A 16,908-nucleotide genomic window follows, 5' to 3' on the forward strand; every position below is an offset into this window, starting at 1 on the left:
CAAGTAGATAAAGAGGTACCACTGTGACGGGAAAGTAAATTGCGTTTCCATGCGCTCTGGCACTCGTCACAGTGTTCGGTATGTCAGAAGCGGTTTAGTCATGCTGGCCACATGATGCAGAAAAGCAGTCTGCGGACAAAACGCCATCTCCCTTAGCCTAAAAGCAGAGATGAGTGCCATACTCTATAGTTCAATTCGACTGGACTTAACTGTCCAGGGCTCCTTTACCTTTTGCATAATTTGTTCTATATTATTTTTATTTTATTTATTATTAATTATTATTATTATTATTATTATTATTATTATTATTATTATTATTATTACATTTTGTCTATTGCCCCCCTCCCTGATTTTGCAAGTCATGGTGATGGATAATTAGCTCAGCTTCCAGCCATTGACAATCTTATTCAATCACCTCTTCAGCTTTAATGTTTTCAGCTGTTTTAAAGCTTTCAGTCATGAGGGCTTGAATTTTGTTCTTTTAAAAGCAAAGATCCTCAGGCCCCAATCACATGATTAAGAGATCCTCATTATGAATACAATGACAATGTAAAAAGAAGACACAGCTGATTTTTCTTGAAATCTAAATCTTAAATAGTTTTGGGGTGCCAGCAGATTAGAAAAAATGTCACTATTGAGAATCAATTAGTGCCATAATAGAATAAAATTATAATGCTTTTACATTTTACTGAAGCGATGAGTAACCTGTGGCATTCCAGATGTGACACAGACTACAATTCTATCATCACTGGCCACTGCCCTTGCTAGTTGGATTTAATGGGGGTTGGAGTCCAACAATTCATTCAGGATCCATTCCCCACCCCCCACTTTACAGGCTGTAACTGGAAGAAGCTGCTTTGGATACAGAGCAGTTATCTTCCTTTTCAAATGTGCTGTTTGCAAGAGAACTCTGTGCAAAGCCACCCACATAAGCTGCTCTGCACATACTACACAATCCTTCCAATGGCTTGTGCAAGCCTGAGCTGGCAAATATGAGCAGTGTATTATATTGCACGCATCACTCTCTGGACTGTGACTGGTTTCTGTTAACCACATCTTCGTAACAAGCTCATAAGTGCAATACGGTTTAATAATATTACCTGGAGCCGTTGTCTGCAAAGCATCAAGACTTCCGAAAAATTCTAACTGTGCTTATAAGCACTGAAAAATTAAATAGGCTATGGTGTCTTCACAGTTAATTTATTTTGCAATTACAAGCAGCCACTTAAATTGGCTACAAAAGAATAAATAAAGGAACCATGAGTGCAGCAATCTGGATATGCGCATCATTGGAAGACTGTTGCAGCGCAATGTGCTTCATTGCTGCCCTCAACTCAAGTGGACACAAGATAAAGTATTTTCCCTTTTAAATTAAAAAAAAACCCTGGCCCAGGTTATTTTCACCTTTGGCAAAAGAAAAATAGGCTGTTAAATACACGCAGCAATACCTCTGCTTCAAATTATAAAATGTAGAAAAATGGTATAATATCATACAGTAACAAAACACACACTGGTTAAAGCACTTCAGTCTGTTCCAAAATACTTCTGTCCAAAATGCGTTGGGGCAACAGGATGAACTTCTGTCGTTAGAATTGTGATATCTGGGAATTCCTGGATTATTGATTTGGCACCTTTAAAAAAAGAAAAGTTGGGGAAGTCAAACATTTCGGTAAACTACATTTGCAACTCTGCAACAAGGGCTCTCATCTAATTACGGAGCTTGATTCTCTTCTCTCTCCTCCTCCTTTGCCCCCCTTTAGAATTAACCCATCTAACATACAAACTTCATCAAATGTCTTATTAAATTACATGCTCACAATGGCAATTGCTGCTGGCATAAACTCCTTTCAATGATCCATTTTCCTCCCAAATGTTTTGTACATAGCTGCATTCTTTGGCCAAGTGTCATTAATTGCAATGATCCTGGATGCTGACATGAGTGGGTCAATGGCAAATCCCAGTAAAGTGGACTGGGGCCACATGTGTACTGAGAGGAAGGAATCTGTCCCCAGTCCCCTTGTAACAAAGTATTCCTTGGCAGGCAACTGACATGAAAAGCGTGGGGAGCAGGGATCTTATTGGCACATGTGGTGGAGCTGTACCATAAATTCTGGAAACAACCAATTACAGAAATCAGCACACATATAGGTAAACATGTTATTGTCTATTTTTGATAAAGATAATGTGTATCCTGTACCAGAGAAAGTCAACAGGACTAGCTCATAACATTCAGTTTGGCTGTTTGTCTGCCCTGTTGCTTTAACTTACCATGAGGTGTAGAGAATAGACTCAGCAGGATTATGACATTTGGCTGGACTCCATGTTCTATAAGAACCTTTACAGCCTCAATCACAGTGTTGCCAGTACCTGACAATATTTGGGGGGGGGGGCGGGAGAGAGGATGAGAAAGAGGAATTACTCTAGTATATTTTCAAGTTATGTTACTATCAAAATCAAACTATTTCACCATTAATCTGCATGGTCTATAGTTATGAATTGTGACATTCCAAACAAAAACAATAAGCTAAAACAATAAGCTCAGTGCATCTAAAGTTCCTTCTCCAATGGCTAGCATTGCTCAATGTACTCTTTCAAGGAGTAAATAGGGTCAGTTTCGAAATGGGTGGCAGCCATTTGCTTAAATCTCAATTCTAAACACTTAACTCTGAACTAAATTATCTAGTCAATTTCTAGCAAGTGCATTTGGCATTGGGGTTTGAGACTATTATGGCGTCTATATCTGATTTTAATGCATTTTTATAAAAGTTTGAAATTTAAAAATTGGTTAAACAGAATCAAACAGCTCAGATCTGAGAAATAAATATCTGATCCTATTTAATTAACATTTAGGAATGAGCAAAAGCTTCAATGCTTCAAGCTGAACAGTTACAGTCTACTAGTTGCACCCAGCATCAACATCCTCATTACTTGTTTGTACTTAAGTGACTCAAGCAACAAGTTGCATCTTTAGATGCATATTTTCAACACGTGCAGCCTATAGACCAGGCATAGGCAAACTCAGCCCTCCAGATGTTTTGGGACTACAGTTCCCATCATCCCTGACCACTGGTCCTGTTAGCTAGGGATGATGGGAGTTGTAGTCCCAAAACATCTGGAGGGCCAAGTTTGCCTATGCCTGCTATAGACACTGCTGTGCCAGCTAATGTGCTGTAGTTCAACTAATGTAAATTCTGGAAAAACTTGAAAAATCCAGTGTTGTATGGCCCCAAACCAAATCCTTAATTCTAACCAATGATAGATTTGCCTTCCAAGAGAGCTCTCTAGTCAAATGGTCAATATTTGTGGGGTGGGGAATCCTTTAAGGCACTCACTTAGTATTGGGTACATGAGGAGAACTTTTCTCCTGAAAATATCTGGTGGAAACTTTGCATAGTACACTTTGGCTCTCTGAGTGTCTTCATCGCTCTGGATCAGGATCTTTCCTATTCGGATTGATCTACAACAGTCACGCAAACCCTGTTCCATAGCCTCTCCTTCATGGGGGAAAAAAAACAAGAAACAGTTACAAATCAAGCAATGGCCAGCCTGTTTCACTAATCTACCTGCCTTTTTGTTTTCGCAATGGCTTCTATATGCAATTTTCATTCTGCAACATACAGTAGCTCCCCATATAACAGAAGACAGCTGATGCCATTCAATAAAAGCTGGTGTGAGAGGCAAGCACTATCAGCAAGGAAAGATGCAACTTACATTCATGTGAAAAATTATGAATACACACTTCCATCATCCATTTTCCATGAGGATGCAAGCCAAAAGTGGCTGTGTCAAAACTTGCTCTTAGAAAGGACATATGGGATTAACCCTTTGCTTGGAAAGCATAGTCATTTTTGTCACTGTTCCTCTTACAGCCCTCTATGTTGCTTTCCTAAGTATAATTTAGTAACTTACGTAGTAGTCATACATCTATTTCCAATATGGTGCCACTTTTGCTAGAAACAGCAACACTGCACTGATAATAAAAAGACTGAACACACACAAAATGTTAAATGACTTACCACTTCTCATTATGCTGACTCCACAATTTCCTTTTTCAAATTTCACCCCTTCATACTTGTACCCTGTTGAAAGGTCACACAGAATCTGGATTAAAGATGTTGTTTTCCTTTTACTCACACTGAATATCCTATTTCAAGATGGACAGTGGAAGTTGCATTAACCACTTACAATTCTAAGGCACATTTTACACACCTCGGTGATTTCACAAAGATGTCTATCCCTCAAAGTTCCACAGACAGTACAAGATAAAATAAAAGTTTATTTCTTTATCCTACTCTTCATCCCAAAAAGGCTCACAGAGCATCTTAATCAACACACACACACACACACACACACGACAGTCCTTGAACCCCCCAACTTCCCTCTATTCCTTCCCTTGGTTCTTTTGTATTATCTTCATTCATGAATGTCAGCAGGGTACAAATCCTTCTAATGATTAGGTGGGATGGACAGGAGAAGTCAAAAGTAGCTGGTCTCTGAGATGAGCCAACAAGAATGGCCCTACATCCCTTCTACATCCAGCCAGACACTCATACATTGCATCTAAACCAAGACCTATTCTCAGACCCATGCAGAGTTTGTCTGAGGCCTGGGGAGGGAATCTTGTTAGAACAAAGTAATAAACTCAAACAGGCCACTGATGCCCCCTCCCCACTCAGTGGACTTAGCCTGGGGCAGGTATATGCAGATGCCCCCCTCCTCTGCAGGGGCCTTCCTAGTCTAGCAAACAGATTTTAAAAATTGTTTTTCTCCCAGTCATGAAAAGGCCTGGCCTTTGCCAAATTATCTCAAAAAAATCATTTTACAAAGTGATCAAATTTTAAATATCCTCTTATTTGCAGAATGCCCACTCTATAGCTAACTTTATTGGTAGGTCAAACCACACTGCCCATTTTACTTTACACCATATCCTTATTCTCCACACCAGCTAGGCTGGGCATACTTTCCCCATTACCTGTTGGAGTGGTTACTGTGCATTCTGTGTATGGCAACTGATTCAACCCCTCTTCAACCACAAGCCTGATCTGTAAGAGAGAAAGAATTCAAATGGGGGAGGGAGCAAGACAAAGTGGAAGAAAAACGAGAAAACATTGTCACAGCAAGGCTTCAGTTTCAACTAAATGCTAACACACCATTAGTGCGAGGGCACAATGGACTTTGATCCACCATCTGCACCACCTACAGATCATTTTAACTATTTTTTTTGGTATAATGTATGTACAACATTTACACACTGGAAAGCATGGGAAAAAGAGCACAAGACTTCAAAGCTACACTCGTGTAAAAACTCCCAGTTTGAACTCCCCTTGCCTAGATATTTTCAAACTGTAATATCATCTTATTCTTTCTTTATCCGATGGTTAAGTAACCTTTTCCAGGTTGAGGGCCACATTAAAATGGTCACAAGCTGTTGTGGGCCACATTCCAGTAGCAATCAGCAAGTCCCTCCACCCCCACAACTCTATGTAGGAAAAATGTTGCATGTGAAGTGGCCCTAGGTGTAGGTATACAAGAAAATGTAACAAAATAAGGATTTTCCTTGGTTATATATATATTTAATGTATTCTTCCATAGTTGAGGGGAAACAATTTGTAAGTGGAAGAACTTCATGTCTGTTACTGTGTAAGTGGGTATTTCCATGAACAAGCCAGCATTAAAGAATGGCAGGAGATTCTCTGTGTAGTAGATACTGCCCATTATTTAAAATGGGGTCATGTTAAGTAAACATCCTGAAAATGTCATGTAGCCAGGACACCAGAGTGTTTCTTAACAGCTAAAAGCTAAATGGTTTTATCTGTTTGGTGCAAGAAACTCTGCAAAGAAACTAATAATGTCACTGTAGAAAGCAAGCCTGAGTTATTGTTTCTAGATCACAATTTAGTTCAGCATATTAATAGCCTAATCCTACACATATTTATTGGAAGTCTGTTGGCATAAAAGTAGATATGCTTAGGATTAAACATAAATGCTGATATGAAAACTATTACTGACAGATCGTTGGTTTTCAAATAAGCAGCAGGTTCAAAGAAAATTGATCTCTTTTCCAGTAATAGTTATTCATTCCAGCAGAATACTCCTGTTAATACACCAATCTACACAACAGGCCTTCAACTAACTTACCAATCGATCAGCAGAAAATACGAAGTCCCCTCTGCTGGATGTCCTGGAGGAAAAGAACAGAATTTTTAGTATGATTATCCAACAAGCTACTATTGTTAAATATCCCAGAAAATATGCACACAATTAAAAATATGTGCTGAAATGCATCTATCACTTTCCCTCATAATATAAACTAAAGGCTTGACCTTTAGATTAACTTATTTGAAGTGAAGTCATTAAGGTCTTTGAACATTAGTCATTACAGGTGGATTCAAAGTGTTTTCTAAGAAGGTTTATAAGCAGAGATATTATGCATGAAGACAAAGAGTTATGCATGTGAATCTCATTTTCCTCATTGTTTTATTTAGCCTGACAATCTAAATCTAGAAAGTGAAGTAGCAGTCCATGGGGTCCTAAATGTATGGTCTCCCTATAGTCCACTAAAAAACAGAATTCATTAAAAACACTAGGAAAAAGATTCTGCCATCTCATGGTGTTCGAAACTCCCATTGCACATTTTGCGACAGGGAGTTTCATTACTGTGAACAGCTTCTGAGCTCTGGGCGTAGTACTGCGCCTAAGATTTCATTCAGATTAAAACTGCAGAGTGGAAGGAAAGGAGGACCTTTCTCTGCCTCCCCACTTCCAGCTACTTTCTGAAGACTGGAGAAGAGACCCCCTTAAGAATATTAGGGGGTAGGCAAGGGAAGGACTAGACAATATGAAAAATTAACACAATATTTTAGCTGCAGTTCATTAATTTTCAATTTGTATTCTTTTTATTTTAAAAAGCGCCTAGACATTCCGTTGTTGTGCCCATAACCTAGGTTTAAGGTGCCATTTAGCTCCTAGTTTTCATATCTCAGTTTCTAACACTGATCTCATGACAACGGTCACAGACGTTACTTATACACAGTGCTTTTTTTCTAAAAAAAATGTTTAGGGGTACTCTCATTTTCCTACTCATATTGAAATACTGCCCCTCAATGAGGCCAAACTTAGATTCACAAAATGTTTAGGGGTATGCGTAGCCCGGCATTCCCCCCAGAAAAAAGCAATGCTTATACACCTCTCCCACATTTAGAAGCTTTCATTTTCTCTTGTCATGCTGCTGTTGTATTCAATAATGGGAATCATAGTTTAATGTTAGGATTAGTCTACTCAAGTCAACTCCATGGTTGGGTTGGGTTTAAAACTAATAGTACTTAGTGTTAACCACTATCCCCAGTTAAAAAACAGCAAGCTATATTTAAGGGAAAGCAACATGAAAGCCTTTCAAACTTATCCCAGCTATTTGGGAGAAGGAGAGGGAAGGGTGGCAAAAGCATGTAAGGATACTAGGTTCATTTGTGGTGCACTGAACCAAAGTTTAGCACCGAGGATTTCAACCTTTCTGGGTCCATAGCTCCTTTGATCAACTACATTCTTTCTGCAGCACCCCTGTGGGGCTCAGGAGCCCAGTTATGTCACCGCTTGCCTGCAGAGCGGACAGCCTGTCACCCTTTTTCAAACACCCTCCCTTGTGGAGTATTCCCTCAGCCTCCTCTTCTCTCTTCTTGGGAGTCCTCTGGACAGCCACTGCTGCCCCTCTGCCCCAAAGAGAGGGGCCTCATTGCACTGTCCCACAGGGGCCTGGGAATTCTCTATCCATTCCAAAGGGCAAGGGCTGGTGAAATGGGTGGCTGGGCTCCCTCGCCTGCTTGCTTGCTTGCTTGCTTACTCCAAGGCTGCCTCAGCTCCTGACAACCAGCACCCACTGACCAGCCCCAGAAGCACCATTTATCTGTGGAGCTTGTAGCCAGGGTTGGTGCAACAAATAGCTATGCAAGCCTTTGGGAGGCAGAGATGTGAGAGGCCATCATAGGATGAAGGGAAGGGAAGAGGGACAGAGGCCAGTGTTGCCCGCAGCACCCTAGACCATCATTCAAGGCACCCAGGATGCCATGGCACACTGGTTGAAAACCACTGGTTTAGCATGATATTCATACTCAGACCCCATCTGCACTATACATTTAAGGCAGAATCATACCACTTTAAACAGCCAAGGCTTCCCCTAAAGACTCCTTCAAAGTATAGTTTGTTGTGGGTGAACTAGCTGAACTCAACCAGCTACACTCTTTGTGGGTGCAGGCTATCACAAGTACATAACTCAATGCTTCAAAGCTTGCACTTCCTACCCATATTCTACCAGGCCGGAATCAAAGTTATTCATTAAATTACAAGGCTCTTAACAACTTGGGTGCAGGTTATCTTAAGAACTGCCTGGCTTTTATATGCTTAATCACTGAGGTCTTCATGGAGTCACTGTTAGTGCTCCCCTACCTCACCAATGGCTCAAATGCACAACTTGTATCCACAAGGAGCCTTATGTTCAATATTGGGGCTGAACTCCATGAAACTCCTTCACAGATGAGATAAGACAGATGACATCCATTTTGAACTTCTGGCATCTAATTAAGTCCTTATTTCAGTAGGCATTTTAAGCATTCTGTTGTTGTGGGTAATTTTAATTGATTTTTATTATAACGTTTTAATCATATTGTAAACCACTAAAATAAGCAATCAAAAGGAAAATATTGCAACCTAAAATGGTCACATTCTGATATTCTGATCAGAATTAAGTATCAGCAGTTAAGACTGCTGTTAATTGGAACATGCAGATGAAGTCAAAATCCTTTCTAGAAGCTATAAGCTCATGTGTGACAATATTATAGGGTCAAGTTAGTTCCATAATAAACTTGATCCCCCATTCAAAAAAAAGAGTGGCTTTTGTTGCTTATTTAGGATCAGCGTATAAGCAGTTAAAACCATCTGCAGCCATATACAAAATGCCAGCAGTTAAATTTACCTCCCATTAACTTTGGATTTTGTCAGAATAGAAACACACTGCTCAGAGCTGCTTCTATGGAAACCTGTTCTCAAGCCCAACTGCCTGCAAATCCTTTTTTCATTGTAAACTGCAGCACTGCCAATTTTAGCCCTGAAATCAGGCAATATAATCTGCGCTGGGAATGAAAGTTTTATGAAACTAAATCCCATTCCCCATTAAACCCAGCATACATATATAAACACGAGACATGTACAAATATTCAATGAAACAAGCCACTGAAGTATACAATATTTGTATCCCTTGTCCTATCACCGTGATCAACAGGGGCAGCCCATCCCATTTCACCACCTGAGACAAAACGGGAAGGTGTCAACCTCTCCCCACTGACAGTTCAACCAAAACCTTGCTTTCTAGGGTTGTGAGGCTGTGGCAGCAATTTCCAGGTTTCAGTGAGATCTCGCAAGAGGTCCACAAGGTCTTGCCAAAACCTAGAAGTCACTGCCACTGCCACTTCTCTGGCTGCAGCAGCAAAGGTGGTGCACCTCTATGGGAGAAGTGGTGGTACTGGCCATAGTAGCTTCCGGCAAGATCTCATTACTTTAAATTGAACCTGAAAACAGACTTGTATAATGTGATCAAACAGCCCATCTCAGTTTGGGACCATCTGAAATTTCAGACAGTTTTTGAAAGCACTCCCACATATAACTCATTGTAATAGTCTTAAACAGGAGGTTACCTGAGCATAAGCAGCTGTGGCTAGACTATTTCCATCCAATTAAGAAGACAGCTTGCATGGAGTCCGTTGTCTTTCTATTTCTAAGAGGAAGCATTCCTGTCTTACCTAGAATTTATCCAAGTGTCATCACAGACAATCTTCTGCACTACCTTCAACTGAACACATTTCTATGTGGTTGGCTTACACATTCAGCTGCCAACCATCAAGTGTACAGTAGTCTAGTGGAGTTAAATTTAGACACTGGGTAAGCTACACAAGATGGTCGTGTTAGGGTTCATTTATTTTGTGCCTTGTTCCTCCCTGCCAGAACTCTACTTACTGCCCTGCATCTTTAACAGTACCAAAATAGAAAGAAATCAAGTAGATATGCATGTGTAAACAGCTGTATGTCTTGGCTACCTTTAACAATCATAGGGGATTGCCAATTGCCTTGTATTCCATAATCAAGCAAAAGATGTCTTCCTTCAAAAGTGATGCCTTTATAGGATTAGGCATTCTGTTTCTACAGCATCCAGGCAGAGGCCTCTTTAAAACCATGCCCTAGGGATTGCTCCCAGCAGCTGGTACTCAGGGGGCATACTAGCCCTGGACATCAAGGTCCCATTTTTCATGACAGTCAAAAGCTCTCTTCAGGTGCTCTGTATGTGTATTAAGTAAATATGCAAGAGGGGCTATGGGAATCAGCACATTCCCCTTCCCCCACATCACCCTCCACAAGTTGAACGGCAGTCACCTGAAGTAAAACACCTTCCTATATTCAGAAGCTCCCCGTATGTTTTAGAAGCCTGGAAAAATAAGGTTCTAAAATGTGCAGAGAGCCACCACAAACTCAGACAATGATCAGCTCAGGAGGTAACCCTCCAATTTGTGGAGGGAAAAGAACATGGAGCAGGGCTATTGCACTTGTCCCTACAAGTCCCCTTCATTTAGGACACCTGCAGAGAGCCGTTTCCTCTAATATTTTGTAAAGTCATCTAGTGATGGGGGGTGTAAAAAATTTTGTTTTATAGGTTCATTAGTAGCAATGAAATGGTGCACACAATATTAAGCAAGCTTGACAGTTTCAAAAGTTTCTTTGTTTAGTAAATACAAGTAAAATTAATATGCTACATTACTTTCTAGGGCCTCTGGTTTTTTCTAATGCAAATTAACTTAATTTGTATAAGGCATTTTTTCCTGAGAATTTTCCAAATTAAAATGTTTGCATAACCCACATCATTGAGGGCATCCAACCTACTATTCATTACAACTCATTATGGTTGTGGATTCCATATCCTAATTATGCTTTTCTTGTCTGTCTTGAATCCACTGCCAGAGTACCTAAGATGGACAGACATTTCTCTGCTTCATCATTCTATTTTTCCCTTGCTTTTCTCTGTTTCATTCCAAAGATGTCTTATACAAGAAGCCTGGATTATTGGCTAATCACCATTTTCTCTTGCCACTTAGTGGCAAGGAATGATGAATATTCCTCCAATTACAAATACATTACACTGGAATTGACAAAGTATATGTGCATATCCCAAAAAATCTTGATGCACAAGGAATTTCAATAAAACACAGAAATGAGGATTTTGACATGGAAAAACTGACACTGCCAAAGGCACAGTGGCAACACTGGGTGCGTCTATAATAAATGTGTGATGTCAGACAATGTAAGCGACATTTCTTCTTGCCCGCTGGAGCACACAGCTAATCATGATGCTATCTACAGCTAGCTGACTTTTTACATTGTGCTGTACATGTTAATACATTCATTCAAAATCATGAAATAGCTACTGCAAGAGCTTTACAGATAAAATAGCTGCAGCTACAATTCAGGAAAGCATATAATATACTATAAAGCTAGTAGCTTTGAGAAAAGCATCATTCTTTGTTTTAAGACAATTGTAAAGTGGTACCTCGTGTTACATACACTTCAGGTTACAGATGCTTCAGGTTACAAACTCCGCTAACCCAGAAATATTACCTCGGGTTAAGAACTTTGCTTCAGGATAAGAACAGAAATCGTGCTCCGGCGGCGCGGCGGCAGCAGGAGGACCCATTTGCTAAAGTGGTGCTTCAGGTTAAGAACAGTTTCAGGTTAAGAACGGACCTCCGGAACGAATTAAGTATTTAACCCAAGGTACCACTGTAGTATGATTCTTGCCCAAATCATCCTAACACTTACCTGGTCAGCAAGATCATTTATGTAGTGGAGAACAGGCACTCCCATGATACAGGCACTTCTTAAAGAGACCGGTATGCACATAAAGCTGATTTTCATGATACCTCCTTTTTTTGAGGAGGAGAAAGCAGCTCACTAAACTGGTTAAATAGAAAAGCATCCATATGCAGTTTGAAAGAAAAAACTTTTTCATTGTTGTCTCTTAACTCTGTGTGTGCACAACCACGGGGCCCCTCCAAGCTGGTGTTATTTTGCAGGCAGTGTGTTCAAAATTAGCCATGCACAAGGCGCATTTTGCCCCTGGCTATTGGCCACTTGCAACCAAGTGAAGATGCATGGGTGCCAGGATGGAGGTGCATGCCTGGGGATAATTGGATCTTGATTGTTTTCACACATTAATACCACTTCCTGTAGGAATAGGCCAATATATATGTGGACTGTCCCTGGATAAAGTGACTTCTCTCAAAGTTCTTAACCTAGCACAAGGTTGTCATTTGAACTAGCCAAATATTTAAGTGATAATCAATCACAGTCAGTCCATCACTTGAAAAATAAGTCTTTAGAGTTGTCTTGCCCCAAACTGGCAGCTAGACATTCTGTTTTGGTGACTGCAACCTTGGTTAAAGGAGCCATTTGGCACCTAATTTATATATCTTAGTTTCTAACACTGATTGCAGGTGTACTTTGCAACATGTTCTTGAGTTTCTTCTTTAATAGTTGTTCTGTGATGATTCCCCAGTATTGCATTATTGCTCTCCAGAGCAACTATAGTACAACAAAAATAGCATTTGTGGTATAAAAAGTTACAGGATTTCAGCAGGACGTTACAGCTATGCACTGGTTGGAAATGAAAGGGTATGACTGCCACAAAACTTTTGCAGGAATAAATATTTTTTTTGCCTGTGGGGTCATACACTGATAGCATCAAGAGAACAAATCATCACAATTACATCATCTAGAGGGGTCCATACTCATCAACTGTAAAAAGTGAAACAAAATGCTCACACCTAAGCTGTATGCTAAAGACTAAATATCAATACCAAACATGCATTCAAATAACCAATAGTCGGCTGTCATTTTCCTAGCCTGGCTGCATGTTTGAGAAGTTTAACTATACAGTACAATCCAAGAAGGACATTTCAGGCAATTTTTCTACTTATACAGCTTTCATCTGAATTCTGGATTCAGCTGATTTACTCCACATTTAGCACGTAAAGGCAGCCCATGGATGACACCAATTTCCCTAAATAAACTTTAGGCTTGCTCCAAGGCTGCAATCCTAAATTCACCTTGGAATTAGAGTTAGACCCACTCAACTTAGTGAAATTTACTCCTGAATGAACAAGTATAGATTCAAAACGCATGCATATCAGCACTAGATAACATTAATGTACAGTTAATAAAATTAGTATTTATTGCCTGGTAATGCTGTTTCATGTTTTTTTCATAGGTTAAATATTAATGTGTTGGGTTTTATATGTTGGAAGCACCTAGTAAGGACAAAGCTGGCCTAGAAACCTCACATTACTGAGATAACTAGATGTGGGACCACTGTCCAACCAAATCATCATGTGATACTTTTTGAAGAAACTGCAATGTGTGTAGCTGCAAGATGCAACAGTGCCTTCTCTATGAATGACCAGCGAAGTGATTAGCTATAGTGCTTATTAGCATTGGGACCCAACCACCATCCTACTCACTAAAATCTTTCACCTACCAGCCAGCAGTGCAGGATCTGAAAGGCACCTACTGCATGCCAAAACTTGTCCCTAAGAGTTTAGCAGAGTTCATGGTATATGCTAGGCCTATTTTCACTTAATGTTAATCCCAGAGGTTGGCTAACTAGACAAGATACATTGACACTGCACCTCTTTGCTTCTTCCTAGAAAGCAAAAAAAAAAAAAGTTTCTAATACTAGTCAACCACAGTCAGTAATCAAGTACAAGCAGAGCAAACTGCCATCATGTCAGTTTGCATGACAAAACCAGATCTGGCAGGAAGCAAAGAACAGTGAAGCAGCAGGCATGGACATCCAGCTCTCCATTCATTGAAGGTGGCTGCAGCTTGAATTATAGGCAAAACTCCAGTACTATGACTTGCTCTTTTGCAATGTCCTCCAAAAAGTAAGGGAAAATATTGCTTTGCATTTACCCAACCCTGAGGTTATGTGATCTCAAAACTATCACCTGCCATACACTCAAGCCTCAGTCATAAGGACACACCATGCCAGCTACCTGGTAAGCTATCCTTTGAAAAGATTCCTCCCATTCCAGCAATTTTGGATGGCCAATTCAAGCATATTTAATAGGTCATATTTATGTAGCAAGTAGCATGTTTCTAGTACAATAAGCCCAAAACTTCCACATATTTAGTTTGAGTGTATTCAGCTTTACATGCTTGGCAAATTACCGGTAATTAAAAAGTGGGTGGAAAAGGGAATGGGTGTTTTGGGGGGAAAGACTTTGGCAAACCCACCTGCCCTTGAACTCAGTGTGTACAGTTGTAGCTCGGGATGCGAACAGGATCCGTTCCGGAGCCCCGTTCACATCCTGAACAGAACGTAAGATGCGCATGCGTGTCTGCGCGTGTTGCATTTCACCGCTTTCATGCATGTGCGTGACATCATTTTGACCGTCTGCACATGTGCGAGCGGCGAAACCCGGAAGAAACGCACTCCGTTACTTCCAGGTCACCATGGAGCGCAACCCAAAAATACTTATCCTGAAGCGTATTTATCCTGAGGTATGACTGTATCGACTATATGCAATTTTGGCTTTAGGGGTAATCCCCAGAAAATAACCTGTGTAAATTGCAAGCTTATTGCATTCAAAGCACACCACATGCATTGTTCCAACCATATTTATTTTTTTTAAGGGCCCTGTAAGGTAGGCCAGTATGACTATTCCCATGATGATGGGTGGGGCTGAGGTCAAGAGAACAGTGCTTTATAATGCCCCACCTAGTAAGTTAATGATGGAAACACTCTTTTATTCGCTGAGCTTTGCCCTAAGCTATCTCAGACACGGAAAACCAACCTGGGAAAAGTCCCTTCTGCTTTGTTTATTCCTCACCACCATCTACTCCCCCTCCTTCCTGCAAAGCATAACGCGGGACGCATCATTTCTTATTTAAAGAGAGCTCGCCCACAGCTTCGCTCAGCACCATCACATTCATTGTGCCCAAATCCAGCAAGAGAGAAGAGACCGCCCCCCGAACATCACTGCATAATATACATTTATATACGTACAGAAAGGCTGGCTCCCCTGCTCATAAGGCTGAACTTCAAACAACAAATGAGCATGCACCGTTAACTCCTCTTGCATCTAATGCGGTAGACCGCAAAAGCTTAGACCGCAATAAATTCAGTGGAGTTTCCAGCCTCCGTAGACGACACATCCTGACCTGGACCTGGACCCTAAACCTAGATAGTCATAACATACATTACTGTGTACATTTGGGCGGGAAAAGGGAGGGTTTCCCCCCGAAAAACACACAAGTGAGAGCCACTTGAGCACATCCTGGCCCTGCGGGTGCCACAAACGGCAGGTTGGGCAGACTCTACGCCCCAGCTCTTGTCAGGAGGCTACGAGGCGACGGAGCTCCGTCTGGTCAGGGAACGAAAGGGGCTCTCGCGCTGACAGATGTCCACCACGCCGCCCCCAACCACGCGCGCACAGGCGACATTCTGCACATGCTCAGAGGGAGACCAGCCTGGCGCCAAGAATAGGAGCTGCCGACGCGTGCCCGCCTTACCTGTCCCGGATGATGGTCTGTAGCTCCCGGATCTGGTCGTTCATGGGCAGGAGCTTGAGCCGAGGGGCGGCGGCGGCCGGCAGGTCGAGGGTCGGCGACGGGGCCGTGTCAGGGCCGCCCCCGTTGCTGCCAGAGCAGCTGCAGCCGCCGCCGCCGCTCCCGCTGCAGCAGCTGCTGCTATCCGGGCTAGGGCTATCGCCGCCAGGGCCGGGCTCGGAGAAGCGGAGCTGCCGGGAAACTACGCCGCTGCCGACGCCGCTCCCCGTTACCGCCTGCTCAGAGCAGTCCTGGTCCCGGTCTGTCGCCCCAGCCTGCTGCTGCTGCTGCCGGGGCGCATCTGCCGAGCCTACCCTCTGGTTGTGGCAAGGCATCGTCTCCATGCGCGGCCGGAAAGGCGCCCAGTGGTGCCCCGATGGTGCCCCACCGGTACGCCACGCGCTCGCCCCGCGCTTGGGGCTTTACCTCAGCCGCAGCGCCCGCCCAGCCGGTCAAGCTCCGCCTCCTCGAAGGTCTTGCGCGCGGCAAGCCGCCCAGCCGGGCGCGGCTATTGGCTGCTGACCTTGCCACTCTTAGCTTAGGAACAATGGGAGGGCACCTTCGGTCGAGGTAGCCCCGCCCCCCACTCCTGACTGGGGGGAAAGCTCTTCTTTTACCTCAGAGAGAAGAGGCCGCATTCACGCCATACGTTCAAAGAGGCGTCATGCCACTTTAAACGACTTCCCTCAAGGGTTTCTGGGAAGTGTAGTTCATTCAGAGTGCAGAAAGGTCTAGTGACACATTCTGAAGCGGCGTGATAACAGTCCCCTCCCCTCCCAAGAATCCTGGGAGGTGTAGTTTGTTAAACCTGCTGAGAGAACTTAGAAGATACCCCCCCTCACTTCCCCACTTCCCTCTCAAAACGACAGTTCCCAGAAGGATTTAACAATCCCTCCTGAGTGTCTTCTCACAGGGAATTGCAACTCCAAGATGAGAAAGGGAGTGGAGTTCGTAACAGCACCCCTACAGCTCCCAGAATTCTTTGGGGGAAGCCGTGACTGTTTTACGTGGTATTAGGGCACTGTGAATGTATGGTGTGCATGTGACCAGAGAGAGATCCTCTTGTCTTTCATCATGGGCCTTTCTTATTTGGGTCACGCACCTGCTCCACAGACATCAACTGGTTTAGTGACAGGAATGGGAGTCAGGAGCAGGTCAGCAATAACCCACATGGCTAGCAGCGGCACCACCTTGTGCCAAAGGCTGAGGGGGCCCAATGTTGCACTATGCGGCCACAAGGTTGGGTGCTGTGGCAAGACCCCTTTTGCT

The 16,908-nt window shown here is 42.5% G+C and overlaps 1 protein-coding gene across 2 annotated transcripts; it reads right to left on the bottom strand.

Annotated features, from left to right (window-relative positions):
- Window positions 1–1,184: 1,184 nt before the first annotated feature.
- On the bottom strand, window positions 1,185–16,096 carry UPRT (uracil phosphoribosyltransferase homolog). 2 transcript variants are annotated; one of them, XM_053373910.1, is made up of 7 exons: window positions 15,604–16,096; window positions 6,139–6,181; window positions 4,973–5,042; window positions 4,017–4,079; window positions 3,333–3,494; window positions 2,269–2,367; window positions 1,185–1,631 (listed from the first exon to the last, which is right to left on the bottom strand). In XM_053373910.1, the coding sequence occupies exons 1-7, from the start codon at window positions 15,981–15,983 to the stop codon at window positions 1,525–1,527; spliced, it is 924 nt and encodes a 307-aa protein (XP_053229885.1). In that variant the 5' UTR covers window positions 15,984–16,096; the 3' UTR covers window positions 1,185–1,524. The 2 variants fall into 2 exon arrangements, with proteins under 2 accessions (XP_053229885.1, XP_053229886.1); XM_053373911.1 differs by lacking the exon at window positions 15,604–16,096 and adding an exon at window positions 15,303–15,382.
- Window positions 16,097–16,908: the final 812 nt, after the last annotated feature.

Source organism: Podarcis raffonei, chromosome Z, assembly GCF_027172205.1.
Source record: "Podarcis raffonei isolate rPodRaf1 chromosome Z, rPodRaf1.pri, whole genome shotgun sequence".
Taxonomy (NCBI): domain Eukaryota; kingdom Metazoa; phylum Chordata; class Lepidosauria; order Squamata; family Lacertidae; genus Podarcis; species Podarcis raffonei.